Genomic DNA, 19,877 nt, shown 5'->3' on the forward strand with positions numbered 1-19,877 from the left:
AGTCACTGTAGGGATGACGTCATTAATGCACTTATTGATGAAGCCGATGACTGAGGTGGTGCATTTCTCAATGCCATTGGATGAATCCCAGAACATATTCCAGTCTGTGCTAGCAAAACAGTCCTGTAGTGTAGCATCCGCGTCATCTGACCACCTCCGTATTGAGCGAGTCACTGGTACTTCCTGCTTTAGTTTTTGCTTGTACGCAGGAATCAGGAGATTAGAATTATGGTCAGATTTGCCAAATGCAGGGCGGGGGAGAGCTTTGTATGCATCTCTGTATGTGGAGTAAAGGTGGTCTAGGATTTTTTTCCCTGGTTGCACATGTAACATGCTGGTAAATATTTGTTAAAACTGATTTAAGTTTGCCTGCATTAAAGTCCCTGGCCACTAGGAGCGCCACTTCTAGGTGAGCATTTTCTTCTTTGCTTACGGCCTTATAGAGTTAGTTGAGAGCGGTCTTAGTGCCAGCTTCGCTTTGTGGTGGTAAATCGACCACTATGAATAATACAGATGAGAACTCTCTTGGTAGATAGTGTGGTCTGCAGCTTATCATAAGGTACTCTACCTCAGGCAAGCAATACCTCGAGACTTCTTTAATATTAGACATCGCGCACCAGCTGTTATTGACAAAAAGACACACACCCCCAACCCTCATCTTATCAGAGGTAGCGTCTCTGTTCTGCTGGTGCATGGAAAATCCCGCTAGCTCTATATTGTCCGTATTGTCATTCAGCCACGCCTCGGTGAAACATAAGATGTTACAGATTTTAATGTCCCGTTGGTAGGATAATCTTAATTATAGGTCATCTATTTTATTTTCCAATGATTGCACGTTAGCAAGAAGAATGGAAGGCAATGGGAGTTTACTCACTCACCTCCGGATTCTCAGAGACCCCCCTGTCTCTTTTCCGGTGTCTTTTCTTAATGCAAAAGAAGTGGATCTGGGCCTGTTCCAGTGAAAGCAGGATATCCTTCTTGTCGGACTCGTTAAAGGAAAAAGTTTCTTCCAGTCCGCTGTAAGTAATCGCTTTTCTGATGTCTAGAAGTTATTTTCGGTCATAAGAGAAGGTAGCAGCAACATTATATACACAATAAGTAAAAAAACAAGTTACACAAAACGCTAAAAAATATCAAAATAGCACAATTGGTTGGGAGAATGTAAAACATCAGCCATGTTCTTCGGCACCATCTTATAATGAAGGGGAGAGGCTGTGACTATAATTGATGTAGTAAATTACTTTTCCTGTCAATTACTTTATTTGATAAACGTCCTTTTTTGTGAAGGTGTGTATCCCTTTTGAAGGTTTAATAAAAGCCAAGAAATAAATATTTTCACTTATGGAATATTCAGACTGAACAGTCATTGAGATAAATTATTTGCATTGCAGTTATGTGTGGTGTTGTTGCCACTCAGCCCCATCTGGCCTTGGTATGGAACAACTGATAACTGACTGAATACTTCAGGTTGTGAATGTTAGCAACATTACCTCCTCAACACTGATTCTCAACACGGGGGCCCCACAATGGTGCATCCTCAGTCCCCTCATGTATAACCGGTATACCCACAACCGCGGGGCCTCACACAGATCGAATTCCATCATCAAGTTCACGGACGACACAACAGTAGTAGGTCTGATTACCAACAACGACAAGACAGCCTAAAGGGAGGAGGTAGGCACTCTGACGGTGTGGTAGCAGCTAAAAAACCTCTCCCACAATGTTGGAAAAATGGTGAACTTCAAGAGGAACCAGGCTGGGCATGCCCCCATCCTCATCAATGGGCGCACCATGGAGACAAACGAAAAAACATAAAGTTTCTTGGCGTACACATCTCGGAGGAGCTGAGATGGTCAAACCCAGGGGCGAAAATCTGATATCAACTTTGGAGGGGACAATAACATTAAATTTTCTCAAGAGCAATTCCTGAGGGGGACACCAAAAGTAGTGCTGTAACACATAGCCTACATTTAATATGGTAAATGTATATTGAGGAACCAAAGAAATAAGGTGTTTGCCATACTCCTAACTACCGGTACCCAAAACTACACAACTAATCACAACAGCAATACCATTGCCTTTAACAAATCTTAGTTCAGTCAACAGTTTAAGTTGAGAGTGGGGGTATCCATGGCATTTTCCAATTATGTTCCTATTTTACAAGTAAAAAAAATTGAGAACCTTTCATAATGTTGCCAAACAAAGACTCAACAAACTTACCTGAGACTCCCTGTCTCTGCCAGTCTGTCCCTGCATATCTGTCCCCAACTCTGCTGTCTGTGTGCCATCTGTTGCCTGCTCTGCCTAATGACATCATTGTGAAACATTTCCATTAGAATTTCATTTCTTTCTTATGAACATTTTATCAACTAGTCTTTGAGATATTAGGCTACTAGGGTTCTTACTTTGCGTTTTGGTGTACTGAAAAATACTCTGATGTCCATCTTTTTTCTGCCATTTTCTACCTGGTTGGCTACACACACACAGTATGTAGGTTATTTACAGTAGGAGATGGGCTTCTATCCTCTTATCTTCTATCATTCTATATGGGCTTCGATCTAAAAGGTAGCTAGCAAATGTGAAACGGATTGCAGTGACAAGAGTTGACAGCTGTATGAGTTCACCATTTACACAACATATGCTGCAACCTTTTGTAATTTTAATAATTGGTACATATTGGCTGGCTTCTAACAATAGCTGAATTTGCAAAGCTAGCGAGCACCAATTCAGTGGTGTTTGCTATAATCTTTGCTACCCGGGTTAAATAAAGGTTAAATAAAATATATAAATAAAAGTTCCCTTGCGACAATTTAGCTATTGCAACGAGACCATTAAATATATTTAAAACAATGGTAGAAGAGAGTGTAGTTCTGTTCAGTTTATCGCTAACCTTATCACAGGGACTTTGAAGCACTAACTTACATGCATGCTGATCTTGGAATAAATTGACGACAGCAAAGATTCAATCTTTGACGACGCCACATAAATGGAATAGGTACTAGCTAGCTTAATAGTTAATATTTGCGCGCTAGCTCTGCAAATTCAGCTAGTGTGTGTGTGCGATTGACTGGATTAACCTCACGTCAGTTACGTGCATTAAGTGCCTTTCAGACAGTAGATACGACCTCTACGTCACCTAGCAAGCTAAGGAACTGGCAGTGGATCAAACCATTGTGAGGCAAAGGGTGGGGGGGGTCGCAATCTTTTGAAACTTAAACGCACTATTAAGTGTCTATAATCAGCACAATTGCTTTCATTGTGTATTATTAATATTATTTAAATTACATAGTTATGTTTCAGTGATATATTGGGGGGGACAAATCATATTTTTCCCAGGATGGGGGGGTCGTGTCCCCCCCGTCCCCCCCGGGATTTACGCCCCTGGTCAAACCACACGGACACAGTGTTGAAGAAGGCACGACAGAGACTCTTCAACCTCAGGATGCTGAAGAAATTCAGCCTGTCCCCGAAGGCCCTCATGGTGTTCTATAGGAGCACCATCGAGAGCATACTGTCAGGTTGCATCCCAGCCTGGTACAGCAACTCCATCCTTTGCCTTGATGACAGCTTCGCACACTCTTGGCATTCTCTCAAACAGCTTCACCTGGAATGCTTTCCAACAGTCTTGAAGGAGTTCCCACATATGCTGAGCACTTGTTGGCTGCTTTTCCTTCACTCTGCAGTCCAACTCATCCCAAACCACCTCAATTTGGTTGAGGTCAGGTGATTGTGGAGGCCAGATCATCTGATGCAGCACTCCATCACTCTCCTTCTTGGTTAAATAGCCCTTATGTCACGGCTGTTGTAGGAAGGAGCAGACCAAAGTGCAGCGTGTGTGTCGTTCCACATTTTATTTTCCCTGTGAAACTATGCAATACATACACAATAAACTGCACGAACAAAAACAACAAACCGTGACGCAGAGTAGAAACATACACTAACTGAAAACCAATCTCCCACAAACCCAGGTGGGAAAAACACCTACTTAAGTATGATCTCCAATTAGAGACAACGATGACCAGCTGCCTCTAATTGGAAATCATCCCAAACAAAACCCAACATAGAAATACAAAACTAGAACATGACAACATAGAAAAACTAAACTAGAAACCCCCCTTGTCATGCCCTGACCTACTCTACCATAGAAAATAACAGCTTTCTATGGTCAGGACGTGACACCTTACACAGCCTGGAGGTGTGTTTTGGGACATTGTCTTGTTGAAAAACAAATGACAGTGCCACTAAGTGCAGAACAGATGGGATGGCGTATCGCTGCAGAATGCTGCGGATCACCATGCTGGTAAAGTGTGCCTTGAATTTGAAATAAATCACTTACACTGTCACCAACAAAGCACCCCCACACCATCATACCTCCTCCTCCGTGCTTCACGGTGGGAACCACACATGCAGAGATCATCCGTTCACCTACTCTGCGTCTCACAAAGACACAGAGGTTGGAACCAAAAATCTCACATTTGGACTCATCAAAGGACAAAGGACCTAAGGACAGATTTACACCAGTCTAATGTCCATTGCTCGTGTTTCTTGGCCCAAGCAAGTCCCTTCTTCTTATTGGTGTCCTTTGGTAGTGGTTTCTTTGCAGCAATTCGACCATGAAGGCCTGATTCACCCAGTCTCCTCTGAAGAGTTGATGTTGAGATGTGTCTGTTACTTGAACTCTGTGAAGCATTTATTTGGGTTGCAAATTTCTGAGGGTGGTAACTCTAATGAACTTATCCTCTGCAGCAGAGGTAACTCTGGGTCTTCCTTTCCTGGGGCATTCCTCATGAGAGCCAGTTTCATCATAGCGTTTGATGGTTTTTGCAACTGCACTTGAAGAAACTTCAAAGTTCTTGACATTTTCTGGATTGACTGATCTTCATGTTTTAAAGTAATGATGGACTGTCGTTTCTCTTTGCTTATTTGAGCTGTTCCTGCAATAATATGGACTTGGACGTTTACCAAACAGGGCTATCTTCCGTATTCTTTTATTTTATTTATTCTTTATTTAACTAGGCAAGTCAGTTAAGAACAAATTCTTATATTCAATGACAGCCTATCCCGGCCAAACCCTAAGCCAGATGATGCTGGCTTAGGGTTTGATGATGCTGGCTTGGGAGTCCCTATGGGACTCCCAATCACGGCTGGTTGTGATACAGCCTGGAATCAAACCAGGGTCTGTAGTGACGACCTCTAGCACTGAGATGCAGTGCCTTAGACTGCTGCATACCACCCCTACCTTGTCACAACACAAATGATTGTCTCAAACATATTAAGAAGGAAAGAAATTGCACAAATGAACTTTTAACAAGGCGCACCTGTTAATTGAAATGCATTCCAGGTGATTACCTCATGAAGCTGGTTGAGAGAATGCCAAGAGTGTGCAAAGCTGTCATCAAGGCAAAAGGTGGCAACTTTGAAGAATCTAAAACATATTTTGATTTGTTTAACACTTTTTTGATTACTACATGATTCCATATGTGTTATTTCATAGTTTTGATGTCTTCACTAGTTTTCTACAATGTAGAAAATAGTAAAAATAAATAAAAACCCTGGAATAAGTAGGTGTGTCCAAATTGTTTTATTTCTTATTATTACTTTTATTGTCCTGCAATGTTGCGGGGTACAGATTTTTACTGTACCCCGCATTTACATCTGCAACCCTGTGACTCAGACAATATCAATAATGACTATAGCGAAAGGGGAGGGTCAGTGACTTGAGGGGGAGAAAGAACCAGTGGAGGCAGCAACAGACAGGTAGCAGGTAGCAGGGGCCAGGTGGGATTGGGCCAGGTGTCAGGCTAGGGTGTCCTCAGTCACGGTCCTAGAGCATCAGGCCCTCCGGAAGGAGAGACAGAGAAAGTGAAAAGATGAGGAATAGTGAGAGCATGTCTAAAACCATAGTACACCACATACACTGGGTGTAGAGAATAATCAGTAGTGTTGCTGTGGACACTGGATAATCTGACTAAGACACACACTTGTTTGACCTCGCTGTGATACTGTCGGCCTACTTATGTTACTTTTCTGAGTCAATTCAGGTAGCATTCAATGTTCTGCGTTTGTGTTAACCATGACAGCCAGCATTGAAAATAAAGAGATGTGCAGAAAGACAATCAGCCTCTGTGTCTGTGGATCCTTTCCCCTTAATGTATTTTTCATGTCAGCCAGGCCCTTCTTTTCAAAGAACCCTTACAAAAAAACATTGCAGTCAGAGTGAAATATATTGACTCAGTACACTGTCCAAAATACCACAGTCAACTGCAGTTTTGAAACTGCACACTTTTACTGCAGTTTCAAAACTGCAACCATTTTTTATAATCTGTAATTGAGTAAAATATGTAGTTTTGGTGTGGTCACAAGATAATCCAGAAAATTGCGGTAAACAGCGCCACACTCAGATAGAAACTGAATGTTCTATTCTCAGCCAGGCCCATCTTTTAAAAGAAAAAACAATTTAAACAGAATCTTTATTTGAAAAAAAATAACCCGTTTTGTTGTGATGACAAGAAAATTCTAACATAATCAGGTAATGATGTCAGACAGTCAGGCATAAAAATCTGAATGTTCTATCATAAAGTGAAAACCATTACTTTCCCTGGCTGTTTTGTCACCCCACACCAGACCCGATCAGCACACGCAGCTTGAAATATCAAAACAAACTCTGAACCAACTATATTAATTTGGGGACAGGTCGAAAAGCATTAAACCTTTATGGCAATTTAAATAGCTAGCTTGCTGTTTCTAGCTAATTTGTCCTGGGACATAAACATTGGGTTGTTCTTTTACTCCTTCAGGCTTCTGCTGCTTCTTCTTCTTCAGGCTGCTGCTTCTACTTCTTCAGGCTGCTGCTTCTCCTTCTTCAGGCTGCTGCTTCTTCTTCTTCAGGCTGCTTCTTCTTCTTCTTCAGGCTTCTGCTGCTTCTTCTTCAGGCTTCTGCTGCTTCTTCTTCAGGCTGCTGCTTCTTCTTCTTCCGGCTGCTGCTGCTTCTTCTGCAGGCTGCTGCTTCTTCTTCAAGCTGCTGCTGCTGCTTCTTCTTCAGGCTGCTGCTTCTTCTTCAGGCTTCTGCTGCTTCTTCTTCTTCAGGCTGCTGCTGCTTCTTCTTCTTCAGGCTGCTGCTGCATCTTCTTCAGGCTGCTGCTGCTTCTTCTTCTTCAGGCTGCTGCTGCATCTTCTTCAGGCTGCTGCTGTTTCTTCTTCTTCAGGCTGCTGCTGCTTCTTCTTCTTCAGGCTGCTGCTGCTTCTTCTTCTTCCGGCTGCTGCTGCTTCTTCTGCAGGCTGCTGCTTCTTCTTCAAGCTGCTGCTGCTGCTTCTTCTTCAGGCTGCTGCTTCTTCTTCAGGCTTCTGCTGCTTCTTCTTCTTCAGGCTGCTGCTGCTTCTTCTTCTTCAGGCTGCTGCTGCATCTTCTTCAGGCTGCTGCTGCTTCTTCTTCTTCAGGCTGCTGCTGCATCTTCTTCAGGCTGCTGCTGTTTCTTCTTCTTCAGGCTGCTGCTGCTTCTTCTTCTTCAGGCTGCTGCTGCATCTTCTTCAGGCTGCTGCTGCATCTTCTTCTTCAGGCTGCTGCTGCATCTTCTTCAGGCTGCTGTTATTTCTTCTTCTTCAGGCTGCTGCTGCATCTTCTTCAGGCTGCTGCTGCTTCTTCTTCTTCAGGCTGCTGCTGCTTCTTCTTCAGGCTGCTTCTTCTTCTTCAGGCTGCTGCTGCTTCTTCAGGCTACTGCTGCTTCTTCTTCAGGCTGCTGCTGCTGCTGCTTCTTCTTCAGGCTGCTGCTTCTTCTTCAGGCTGCTTCTTCTTCTTCAGGCTGCTGCTGCATCTTCTTCAGGCTGCTGCTGCTTCTTCTTCTTCAGGCTGCTGCTGCATCTTCTTCAGGCTGCTGCTGCTTCTTCTTCTTCAGGCTGCTGCTGCATCTTCTTCAGGCTGCTGTTATTTCTTCTTCTTCAGGCTGCTGCTGCATCTTCTTCAGGCTGCTGCTGCTTCTTCTTCTTCAGGCTGCTGTTATTTCTTCTTCTTCAGGCTGCTGCTGCATCTTCTTCAGGCTGCTGCTGCTTCTTCTTCTTCAGGCTGCTGCTGCATCTTCTTCAGGCTGCTGCTGCTTCTACTTCTTCAGGCTGCTGCTTCTCCTTCTTCAGGCTGCTGCTTCTTCTTCTTCAGGCTGCTTCTTCTTCTTCTTCAGGCTTCTGCTGCTTCTTCTTCAGGCTTCTGCTGCTTCTTCTTCAGGCTGCTGCTTCTTCTTCTTCCGGCTGCTGCTGCTTCTTCTGCAGGCTGCTGCTTCTTCTTCAAGCTGCTGCTGCTGCTTCTTCTTCAGGCTGCTGCTTCTTCTTCAGGCTTCTGCTGCTTCTTCTTCTTCAGGCTGCTGCTGCTTCTTCTTCTTCAGGCTGCTGCTGCATCTTCTTCAGGCTGCTGCTGCTTCTTCTTCTTCAGGCTGCTGCTGCATCTTCTTCAGGCTGCTGCTGTTTCTTCTTCTTCAGGCTGCTGCTGCTTCTTCTTCTTCAGGCTGCTGCTGCTTCTTCTTCTTCCGGCTGCTGCTGCTTCTTCTGCAGGCTGCTGCTTCTTCTTCAAGCTGCTGCTGCTGCTTCTTCTTCAGGCTGCTGCTTCTTCTTCAGGCTTCTGCTGCTTCTTCTTCTTCAGGCTGCTGCTGCTTCTTCTTCTTCAGGCTGCTGCTGCATCTTCTTCAGGCTGCTGCTGCTTCTTCTTCTTCAGGCTGCTGCTGCATCTTCTTCAGGCTGCTGCTGTTTCTTCTTCTTCAGGCTGCTGCTGCTTCTTCTTCTTCAGGCTGCTGCTGCATCTTCTTCAGGCTGCTGCTGCATCTTCTTCTTCAGGCTGCTGCTGCATCTTCTTCAGGCTGCTGTTATTTCTTCTTCTTCAGGCTGCTGCTGCATCTTCTTCAGGCTGCTGCTGCTTCTTCTTCTTCAGGCTGCTGCTGCTTCTTCTTCAGGCTGCTTCTTCTTCTTCAGGCTGCTGCTGCTTCTTCAGGCTACTGCTGCTTCTTCTTCAGGCTGCTGCTGCTGCTGCTTCTTCTTCAGGCTGCTGCTTCTTCTTCAGGCTGCTTCTTCTTCTTCAGGCTGCTGCTGCATCTTCTTCAGGCTGCTGCTGCTTCTTCTTCTTCAGGCTGCTGCTGCATCTTCTTCAGGCTGCTGCTGCTTCTTCTTCTTCAGGCTGCTGCTGCATCTTCTTCAGGCTGCTGTTATTTCTTCTTCTTCAGGCTGCTGCTGCATCTTCTTCAGGCTGCTGCTGCTTCTTCTTCTTCAGGCTGCTGTTATTTCTTCTTCTTCAGGCTGCTGCTGCATCTTCTTCAGGCTGCTGCTGCTTCTTCTTCTTCAGGCTGCTGCTGCATCTTCTTCAGGCTGCTGCTGCTTCTTCTTCTTCAGGCTGCTGCTGCATCTTCTTCTTCAGGCTGCTGCTGTTTCTTCTTCTTCAGGCTGCTTCTTCTTCTTCAGGCTGCTGCTGCTTCTTCTTTAGGCTGCTGCTGCTTCTTCAGGCTACTGCTGCTTCTACTTCAGGCTGCTGCGTCTTCTACTTCAGGCTGCTGCTGCTTCTTCTTCAGGCTGCTTCTTCTTCTTCAGGCTGCTGCTGCTTCTTCTTCTTCAGGCTGCTGCTTCTTCTTCTTCTGGCTCCTGCTGCTTCTTCTTCAGGCTGCTGCTTCTTCTTCTTCTGGCTGCTGCTGCTGCCTCTTCTTCTTCTTCTTCTTCTTCTGGTGGTTGGCAACCAACTTCAAAGTGCATTACCACTACAGACTGGACTGGAGCATAGACCTCAGTTCATCTTTCCATCACCGACGTGGGTATATGCTCCTAAAAACCAATGAGGAGATGGGAGAGGCGTTACTTGTAGCGCGTTAAGCATCACAAATAGAACCACGTTCTATTTTAGCGTCTGGCTATGCAGATGCTCTTTTACATGCGTGAGCAGTGTGAGTGTAATGATTGAATAACATGTATGTGTACATTTATTTTGCAACGCTCGCGCACAAGACACGAGCGGTGTGGTCTGGTCAGGATAGAAACAATAACGATAGGTGTGATGGAAACAGGAAGTTCCGGTAGAATTGTATAAATGCCGACAGATAACTTGTTTGTTCAACATGGTGGGATCTTTTGGTGCCGGTAAAATTAATAATATGAGAAATGGCGGTGGAAGCGCCTTTTTGAGCAAATATTGATATAATAACCATCATATTGAAGTAAACTTGGAGTCACACGATGATATGGTGTGTGGTCTCCCCACTACTACACTGGAAACCATGCAGTTTAGGCCTATTAGGCTACAGATTAAATAATTTACGATGAACTTCACAGGGTGGTGAAAATGCACGATGACCTTGATGCTCCTTTCCAATAAATATTTCAGGTCTTATTATGGTGACAAGATGATCAATGCTAGACCGCTGTTTTATAAAATAAAATGATCGCTCTTATCCATAATCTCATCATGTAGACTATCCTACCTGCACAGTATACGCCTTCCTAATATTGATGGATATCCTTTTGGTGATGGACACTTGTTGATACACATGGGAAACTGTTGAGCGTGAAAAATCCAACAGAGTCGTAGTTTTTGACACAAATCGGTGTGCCTGGCACCTACTACCATACCCCGTTCAAACGCACTTCAATATTTTGTCTTGCCCATGCACCCCCCGAATACACATTACACAATCCATGTCTCATTGCTTAAAAATCTTTCTTTAACCTGTCTCCTCGCCTTCATCTACACTGATTGCAGTGGATTTAACAAGTGACATCAATAAGGGATCATAGCTTTCACCTGGATTCACCTGGTCTGTCTATGTCATGGAAAGAGCAGGTGTTCTTAATGTTTGTATACTCAGTGTACATGCCTACTGAGATGTGAATTAAATGCATGTTACTGGCTTTTTATCTATTTGACCACAAGAGGGACACCTCCTCCTATACTGTAGACAAACCACTGACAAAGTCACTGTTACTCACTGATCGAAATACTCAACACCCACACATACTCTCAAAGGGACAATTATGCTTTCACTCTTATGCCCTCATTCTTTTGTGAGCCCTCCAGATGACCCTAATCAGTGAGCTCAAATCTCTCCACTAAAAATCCCTGTAGTCACTGGAAACAGTGCACAATAACTCTGCTGAGTTTAAATAATTATTTGCAACCTTTTAACATCGTCATTTCACTGAAGGGCCAGATGGGAGGAAGAACATCAACATCCTCTGAGGTAGGCCAGTTCTGGAGGAACACATTTACTAACATCAGAGGCATACTCTGTGTGAGCGTCAGGTCTGTGTGTGTGTGTGTGCACGTGCCTATGAGGGGCCAAGAGTGTGTTAAAAGAGATGCGATTTTGTATGAAATGTTTCCATGTACACTCAGTGGCCAGTTTATTGGGTACACCCATCTAGTATCAGGTTGGACCCCCTTTGCCTCCATAACAACCTGAATTCTTTGGGGCATGGAAACATTGCTCAATTGGTATCAAAGGACCTAATGTGTGCCAGGAAAACATTCCCCACACCATTACACCACCGCCACCTGCATGGGGCAATGGACCCATGGTGCTTACACCAAATCCTGATCCTGCCATTGGCATGGTGCAACAGGAACCGGGATTCGTCAGATCAGGCAATGTTTTCCCACACATCAATTGTCCAGTGTTGGTGATTGCCACAAGAGGCTGCTGAGGGGAGGACGGCTCATGATAATGGTTGGAATGGAGTGAATAGTTTCAAATACATGAAAACCATGTGTTAGATGTGTTTGATACTGTTCCATTTATTCTGTTCCAACCATTACTATGAGCCCCTCCTCCCCAATGAAGGTGCCACTGGCCACCGATGGTGATCGCATGCCCCCTGGAGCCGTTTCTTCTTGTTTTTAACTGATAGGAGTGGAACCCAGTGAGGTCCCCTGCTACAATAGCCCATCCATGACAAGGACCAACGAGTTGTGCGTTCCAAGATGCCGTTCTGCACACCACTGTTGTACTGCGCTGTTATATGCCTGTTTGTGGCCTGCCTTTTAGCTTGCACAATTTTTGCCATTCTCCTTCAATACTCATCCACAAGCTGTTTTCTCCCACAGGACTGCCGCTGACTGGATGTTTTTTGTTTGTTGCACCATTCTCGGTAAACCCTAGACACTTTCATGCGTGAAAAGCCCAGGAGGCTGTCATTTCCCGAGATACTGGAACCGGCACACCTGGTTGCTTCGGTCACTTGTTTTGCCCATTCTTCATTTCTTACCCCTTTTTCTCCCCAATTTAGTAGTATCCAATTGGTAGTTACAGTCTTGTCCCATCGCTGCAACTCCCGTACGGACTTGGGAGACGCGAAGGTCGAGAGCAATGCGTCCTCTGAAACACGATCCTGCCAAGCCCCTCTGCTTCTTGACACACTGCTCGCTTAACCCGGAACCCAGCTGCAGCAGTGTGTCGGAGGAAACACAGTACAACTGCCGACTGAAGTCAGCGTGCATGAGCCAGGTCCGCCACAAGGAGTCGCTAGAGCGCGATGGGACAAGGACATACTGGCCAGCCAAACCCTTCCCTAACCCAGACGACGCTGAGCCAATTGTACACTGCCTCATGGGTCTCTCAGTCACGGCCGACTGCGACACAGCCTGGGATCAAACCCGGGTCTGTAGTGATGCCTCTAGCACTGTGATACAGTGCCTTAGAACGCTGCGCCACTCGGGAAGCCGTTTTGCCCATTCTAACATTGAATGAAACAGTAACTGAATGACTCAATGCCTGTCTGCCTGCTTTATATAGAAAGCCACATGACTGATTGTGGCTCATTCATTGAGTTCAATTGAGTTACAATTGGCTCATTCATTTCCCCTCCTCTCCCCTGTAACTATTCCCATGTCATTGCTGTCAATGATAATGTGTTCTCAGTCAACTTATCTGGTGAAATAAGGGTTAAATAAATAAAAAAGAAATAGTCTGTAAAAGAAAACCATTTTTGTGAACGGCGTGGTGTACCTAATAAACGGGCCACTGAGTGTATATGACCATTGTAACACAACACTCAAGTCCATATAAGAAGGCAAAAAGGAACACACAGTCACACACGATGATGAGTCAGTGCCCAGTGGCAGGGACATTGAGTGGGGTAAGAGAGGTCATCAGAAGGGAGCCTAGTGTCCAGTACATAACAAGCAGCCTGGGAACAAGGACATTAGCATGTACACAGCTTTAAGACTTTTCAACTATATCATCTGGATGAGAATCATTTCACCTATATCTTACCCATGTCACGTGGCATCAAATCAAATTGTATTTGTCACATGCTTCGTAAACAACAGGTGTAGACATATAGTGAAATGTTTACTTACGAGCCCTTCCCAACAATGTAGAGAGAAATAAAAACATTATCCCAAAAAATTGGACACGAGTACTAAATATACAATGAGTAACGATAACTTGGCTATAAACTGTACATGGGGTAGCAGTAGCAAGTCGATGTGGATGGGTAAGAGGTAGTTGAGATATATATGTACATATAGGTAGGGGTAAAGTGACTAGGCAACAGGTTAGATATTACATATGGCAATTCTTAAAACATTTGATGAATAACTAGCTTTATCGGCTGTCTGCTTTTCAGGACTGTTCCTTGAATATTTACAATGTATTAATTACATTTTAGTCATTTAGCAGACGCTCTTATCCAGAGCGACTTACAGTAGTGAATGCATACATTACATACATTTTTTTTCTCCATACTGGTCCCCCATGGGAATCAAACCCACAACCCTGGCGTTGCAAACACCATGCTCTACCAACTGAGCCACACGGGACCACATTAATCTGAATGAGTTTCTATAATCAGGAAAACACATCTACACACACTACTTTACAAAGTGACTGACTGTCCAACAGTTCATTGCTGAATGACAGAACAATCTAAAGCAGAGTTTCCCAAACGCAGTCCTGGGGTCCCTCCTGGGTGCGTGTCTTGGTTTTTGCCCAAGCACGACACAGCTGATTCAAATATCCAAAGCTTGATGATTTGAATCAGCTGTGTAGTGCTAGGGCAAACAACTAAACATGCACCTGGGGGATGGGGGAGTCTACTGCAACCCACTTCAATGTACTGTATCTCATCCATTGTCTAGCTCTTTTGTCATTCAAGCCTTGGATAGATTAGTAGTGGAAGAGATCCTTACCGAATGCTTCCCTCACCTTGCTGTCAGGTAACGGACCACACAGAGGTGCAGTGTACAGTATGTGCTGCTGGAGACAATTACCATGCTGAGAAACAAAAGGCATCTTGTTTTGAAAATAATCACATGCATGTCTGTAATCCATTAAAAAACCAAGAACATTGATTCAGTCAATGCACGTTTCCCTGCGAAGTCTAGGGTAGTATTTGTGGCGAGATCACATCCACTGGCCAGTCTGTCCCCACAAATAATTTAGTCACTTGTCCTTAACTTTGTCTTTCTCCTCTGTAGCCTTGCCTGCAATTGACCTCTATGCAAGACTAGTGTCTTCTGAACTAGGAAGGGTAACATATGCTGCCAATTGGTTACAAAAGCATGACTAAGATTAATATAATTAGGCCCCATTATCAATATTACTGCTCAGTTGCAGAAATAAATACTCAGGTTATTGGGATTGAACACAAAGCGTTCGCACTTCAGTGCTGAAAAGATCCAGAGAAGCACACATGCTGCCACCGTGGTTAACTCATTTGCCAGCCAATACCTGTCCTGATCAGTCTCTACATTGTTCCTGTTTGGGTGTGTAGTAACCTTACTGAAATCTAATGGCCAATAGCCCAAAGAATGTGTGTTGGATTCAACCCCCCATGGTTTTGCAGTACTGGCTACACATTCTACTGCATAGTCAAAGACATGGTTAAATTAGCACATCTGAAAGTGAACAGAATACAATGAAAACAGTGACTTGATTTAACATTTTATTGACTAAATTAAAGTTTTACTGGACAACTTTACCCCTTTAAAAGGGATACTTGGGATTTTGTCAACGAGGACCTTCATTTAATTCCCTGGAGTCAGAACTCGTGGATGTTATTTAGATGCGTTAAAGCAATGTTTGGAAGTATATGGTATCTACAAGCAACTTCCATTCATTGCACCAACACTAATTAATTAGCCAAACCATTTCCAACTTCCTTCCTACTAGTCCAACAAAAGGAATCCACAAGTTCAGCTGAGGAATTAGATAAAGGGCCTCATTGCCAAAACCCCAATTATTCCTTCAGTGAAGTGCAGTTGTACTCCCATGGAGCGAAGAGGTACACCTGTGCAAATCATATAGAAATTTGTATCAAACCATAAACAGAATAGAAACTACCAACAAGGCAGATGCAGTTAAATCACCAAGATATGTTAAGTCTACAAAAGGACCTAAATGCCAACATTCAGTCCTTTGTTGCACAGCCAGAATAGGTTCAAGTACAGATGGTGTCAACACTCTGCAAATGGAACCTCCAAGCCACCATTCTGAAAACATCTGCATGTTAACATAGGAAATTGCCAACACCCTTGCTATGCCAGAGGAGACATTCCACCTATGAGATGACTGGAAAAGGGATCAATAACAGCAGTTGAAAATCTGGGAAGATGTGTCCAAATAAATTGTGCTAGTCTCACTTGTACCTCTGGCAAGATACAGGCATTACAAACTGCTGTAGTAGTTCAAGGTCTGGAGCAACTAAGCACATTAAACAGTAGCACAGGAATCACTGAAAACAAAACAGCTCTCTGGGGTAAAGCAGATGCACGACTACATTCTCTAGCTTTCCTTTATTATACAATCAAAGGCCACTGTTAAAGCATTTACAACTTAAGTATAACAAAATGTAGAACAGCATGAACAAAAATCTCTTCCAGTTGCATTTTATGGCAACTAGTGAAAGTAGTATTTGTACTGTAACATATACACATTAAATATGGTACATCTTAGTCCATGCAGTTGCGCACAGCCAGTTGCGTATCATCATGGTATGTTTTCATTTTAATATTTGAAGTGTGTGGGAAGTTGTGACATCAGCCACCAGTGCATTACAGTCCAGGTTGGGAGGAGAAGCACTCCAGGCCTCAGAACTCAGCCAGACTTGAAGAGGAGGATGGCCACCTGCCCCAAATAGAAGTAGATGAAATGCTTTGTCTCATGAGTGACGTAGCTGCCGAAGTTCCTCCCAACAATGCAATGCCATGTAGGGTTATACTTCTTGTCAAATTCCTATAGGGATTTATAAAAACAAAACAGGGCTTTAGTAATCCATGACTACTTGAGGAAGAAAATGACCTCATGCTGCCCATTTGTCATATTTTAAACAGCTTGCACCATGGAAGACAATTGGAATACACAGGCCAAAAGTAGCAGGCCTGACTGGATTGATTCTCAATATGCACATTTCACCTTCTTTATGTAGGCCGCGATGTCCTTCTCTATATTGTACTTCTCCATGGCCTGGGTAGCACAGTCCACTGCATCCTGCTGCATGTCCTCAGACATGTCAGCATTCTTGATTACTGCCTTCCTGTCAGTCATGATGCCTGCAAACAAGAACAAAACGTCACAACTAACGTTGTCACTATAGATACAAAATTACAAATCTAGTGAAGTGATAAAGCCTGAATTCACAGGTAACCCTTGCAACTATGGGGACGCCAGGTAGCCTAATGGTTCGAGCATTGGCCAGTAACCGAAAGGTTTCCGAATCGAATCCCCGAGCTGACAAGGTAAAAATCTGTCCTTCTGCCCCTGAACAAGGCAGTTAACCCACTGTTCCCCGGTAGGCCGTGTAAATAACAATGTTCTTAACTGACTTGCCTAGTTAAATAAAAAAGGTTTAAAAAAACAAAAAAAATATTGCTTGCCCTTTGAACTTCACCATTAACTAACAGTCTTGTTTACTGTGAAAACCAAAGGACAAGCCAATTAAGTGCAGATACAATGTGACAAACAACTCGGTTCTATCAATGTATCCGAATGTACTGGGCTACTTTGTATTTCGACACTAGATTACGTTGTGACGACGACCCTGTGTAGGTTAGGTACAATACGAATAGGCTACGGAGAAACTCGATATAGGTCGAATTAAATTACAAGGCAAAAATCACATGGCGACATTACATTAATACAATTTGGAATTGGTCCCCTGGATGATGCAGTTCTAGTCTATTGCAAACATCAATGTACATTAGTTAGTCGTTAAATTTCTGCATAAAATCCTTTAGATTACGGACGATTGAACAGGTCCGAGGGAGATCTGATTCGTGCCAATCCCCTGCAGGTGGTAGCGACTGCGCATTAGTTCATAGATTCATCTTTACGATTTAAATCAAAATATTAAAAAAGTACACAACCTTGTATGAAAAACTTCGCTTCAATAAAAAAAAACCTGAATCACCACCATCCATGCAAGTCAAGGGTGAGTGCGTGTAGGCTACTAAATAAACATTGTCACTCACCTTATGTAGTAGACGAAGATACTTTCCACTTCGAAATCAAGTAATTCACCTTGATGGATATAAAGCTTTATTTACTTGCTAGATCGTGCTGCGACAAATTATTTTATAAGCTTTACTCAAAGCAAATGTGGGAAACTGCCCTGCAAAATACCTCCCCCGCCCTAACACGCTGCCCTACGCCACTTACACTGCGATTGGCTGCGCTGCCACCTCTTCTTGTGTTGCGAGCATTTTCTACCAGGTCCTCTATGCCAGCATCTTATTTCATCCCACAATGCATCGTTGACACTACATGGTGAGGTAGGTAGATAAGGCCCCCCTGGCAAACTCAGGTGTACGGAGTATTTATGCTCAATGTGTAATCTTATTGTTAGCAGCATCAATTAATGTATGCGTGATATCACATTATATAGGCTATGATATTACATTGTCTTATCATAGAAATACAACCCATGTTTCTACTGGACTTTATATTGTCTGTGTGAGATGTACACTGAACAAAAATATAAACGCAGCATGTAAAGTGTTGGCCCCATGTTTCATGAGCTGAAATAAAAGATCCCAGAAATGTTCCATACTCACAAAAAGCATATTTCTCAGATTTGTTTACATCCCTAGCTGTGAGCATTTCTCCATTGCCAAGATTATCCATCCATCTGACAGGTGTGGTATATCAAGAAGTTTGTTAAACAGCATGATCATTACACAGGCACACCTTGTGATGGGTACAATAAAAGGCCACTCTAAAATGTGCAGTTTTGTCACAGATATCTCAAGTTTTTCAAGGAGCATGCAATTGGCATGCTGTTGCAAGAGAATGTAATATTAATTTCTGTTTAATAGAATTTGGCAGTACTTCCAACCAGCCTCATAACCACAGACGTGTATGGCGTTGTGTGGACAAGTGGTTTGATGACGCCAACGTTGTGAACAGAGTGCCCCATGGTGTCGGTAGGGTTGTGGTATGGGCAGACATAAGCTACGGACAACAATCACAATTAAATTTTATTGATGGCAATTTGAATGCACAGATCTTACCGTGACAAGATCTTGAGGCCCATTGTCGTGCCATGCATCCACCGCCATCACCTCATGTTTCAGCATGACAATGCACAACCCCATGTTTTAAGGATCTGTACACAATTCCTGGAAGTTGGAAATGTCTTGGTTCTTCCATGGTCTGCATACTCACCAGACATCGAGCATGTTTGGGATGCTCTGTGTTGACGTGTACGACAGTGTTCCAGTTTCCGCCAATATACAGCAATTTCGCACCGCCATTGAAGAGTGGGACAACATTCCACAATCAACAGCCGGGTCAACTCTATTTAACCAGGCAAGTCAGTTAAGAACAAATTCTTATTTACAATGACGGCCTATACTGGTCTAACCCGGACAACGCTGGGCCAATTGTGCGCCGCCCTATGGGACTCCCAATCACAGCCGGTTGCAATACAGCCTGGATTCGAACCAGGGTGTCTGTAGTGACACTTCAAGTACTGAGATGCAGTGCCTTAGACCGCTGTGCCACTGACTGGTTTTCTGATCCATGCCCATACTTTTCAAAGGCATCTCTGACCAACAGATGCATACCTGTGCTCCCAGTCATGTGAAATCCATAGATTAGTGCCTAATGAATTTATTTCTATTGACTGATTTCCTTATATGAATTGTAACGCAGTAAAATCTTTGAAATTGTTGCATGTTGCATTTATTTTTGTTCAGTATATAAGCACGTCTGCTTGACATGACATTTTCCTGAATACTTTTCATTTCCTCACTAATACATACAACTCAAAACAGGTAGTTCTATCACTTATTGACAAGTTTATATTCAGTTATTTCATACAACCCATGAGGTTGGTTTCCTGATTAAGCCTAGTCCTGGTCTAAAAGGTTTGGTCAATTAAGAATCTCCATTGAAATATACTGAACAAAAATATATACACAACATGCAACAATTTCTAAGACTTTTCTGAGTTACAGTTCATAATGAAATCAGTCAATTTAAATTAATTCATTAGGCCCTAATCTATGGATTTCACATGACTGGGAATACAGATACGCATCTGTTGGTCAGATGCCTTAAAAGAAAGGTAGGGCTGTGGATCAACAAGTCAGTATCTGGTGCAACCACCATTTGCCTCATGCAGCTCAACATTTCCTTCGCATAGAATTGATCAGGCTGATTGTGGCCTGTGGAATGTTCTCCCACTCCTCTTCAGAGGCTGTGCGAAGTTGCTGGATATTGGCGGGAACTGGAACACGCTCTCATATACGTCAATCCAGAGCATACCAAATATGCTCAGAGTGACATGTCTGGTGAGTATGCAGGCCATGGGAGTACTAGTACTGGGACATTAACTTCCAGGAATTGTGTAAAGATCCTTGCGACATGGGGCAGTGCATTATGGTGAAACATGAGGTGATGTGGCGGATGAACGGCACAACA

At 43.5% G+C, this 19,877-nt stretch overlaps 1 protein-coding gene across 1 annotated transcript; it reads right to left on the reverse strand.

Moving 5' to 3' along the window:
• Window positions 1-14,888: 14,888 nt before the first annotated feature.
• On the reverse strand, window positions 14,889-17,755 carry LOC115206339 (dynein light chain 2, cytoplasmic). The gene is made up of 3 exons (XM_029773167.1): window positions 17,426-17,755; window positions 16,371-16,507; window positions 14,889-16,190 (listed from the first exon to the last, which is right to left on the reverse strand). Exons 2-3 carry the CDS (start codon window positions 16,500-16,502, stop codon window positions 16,053-16,055), a joined length of 270 nt encoding a protein of 89 aa, XP_029629027.1. The 5' UTR covers window positions 16,503-16,507; window positions 17,426-17,755; the 3' UTR covers window positions 14,889-16,052.
• Between the last annotated feature and the right edge of the window lie 2,122 nt (window positions 17,756-19,877).

The sequence above is a fragment of the Salmo trutta genome, chromosome 13 (assembly GCF_901001165.1).
Source record: "Salmo trutta chromosome 13, fSalTru1.1, whole genome shotgun sequence".
NCBI lineage: Eukaryota > Metazoa > Chordata > Actinopteri > Salmoniformes > Salmonidae > Salmo > Salmo trutta.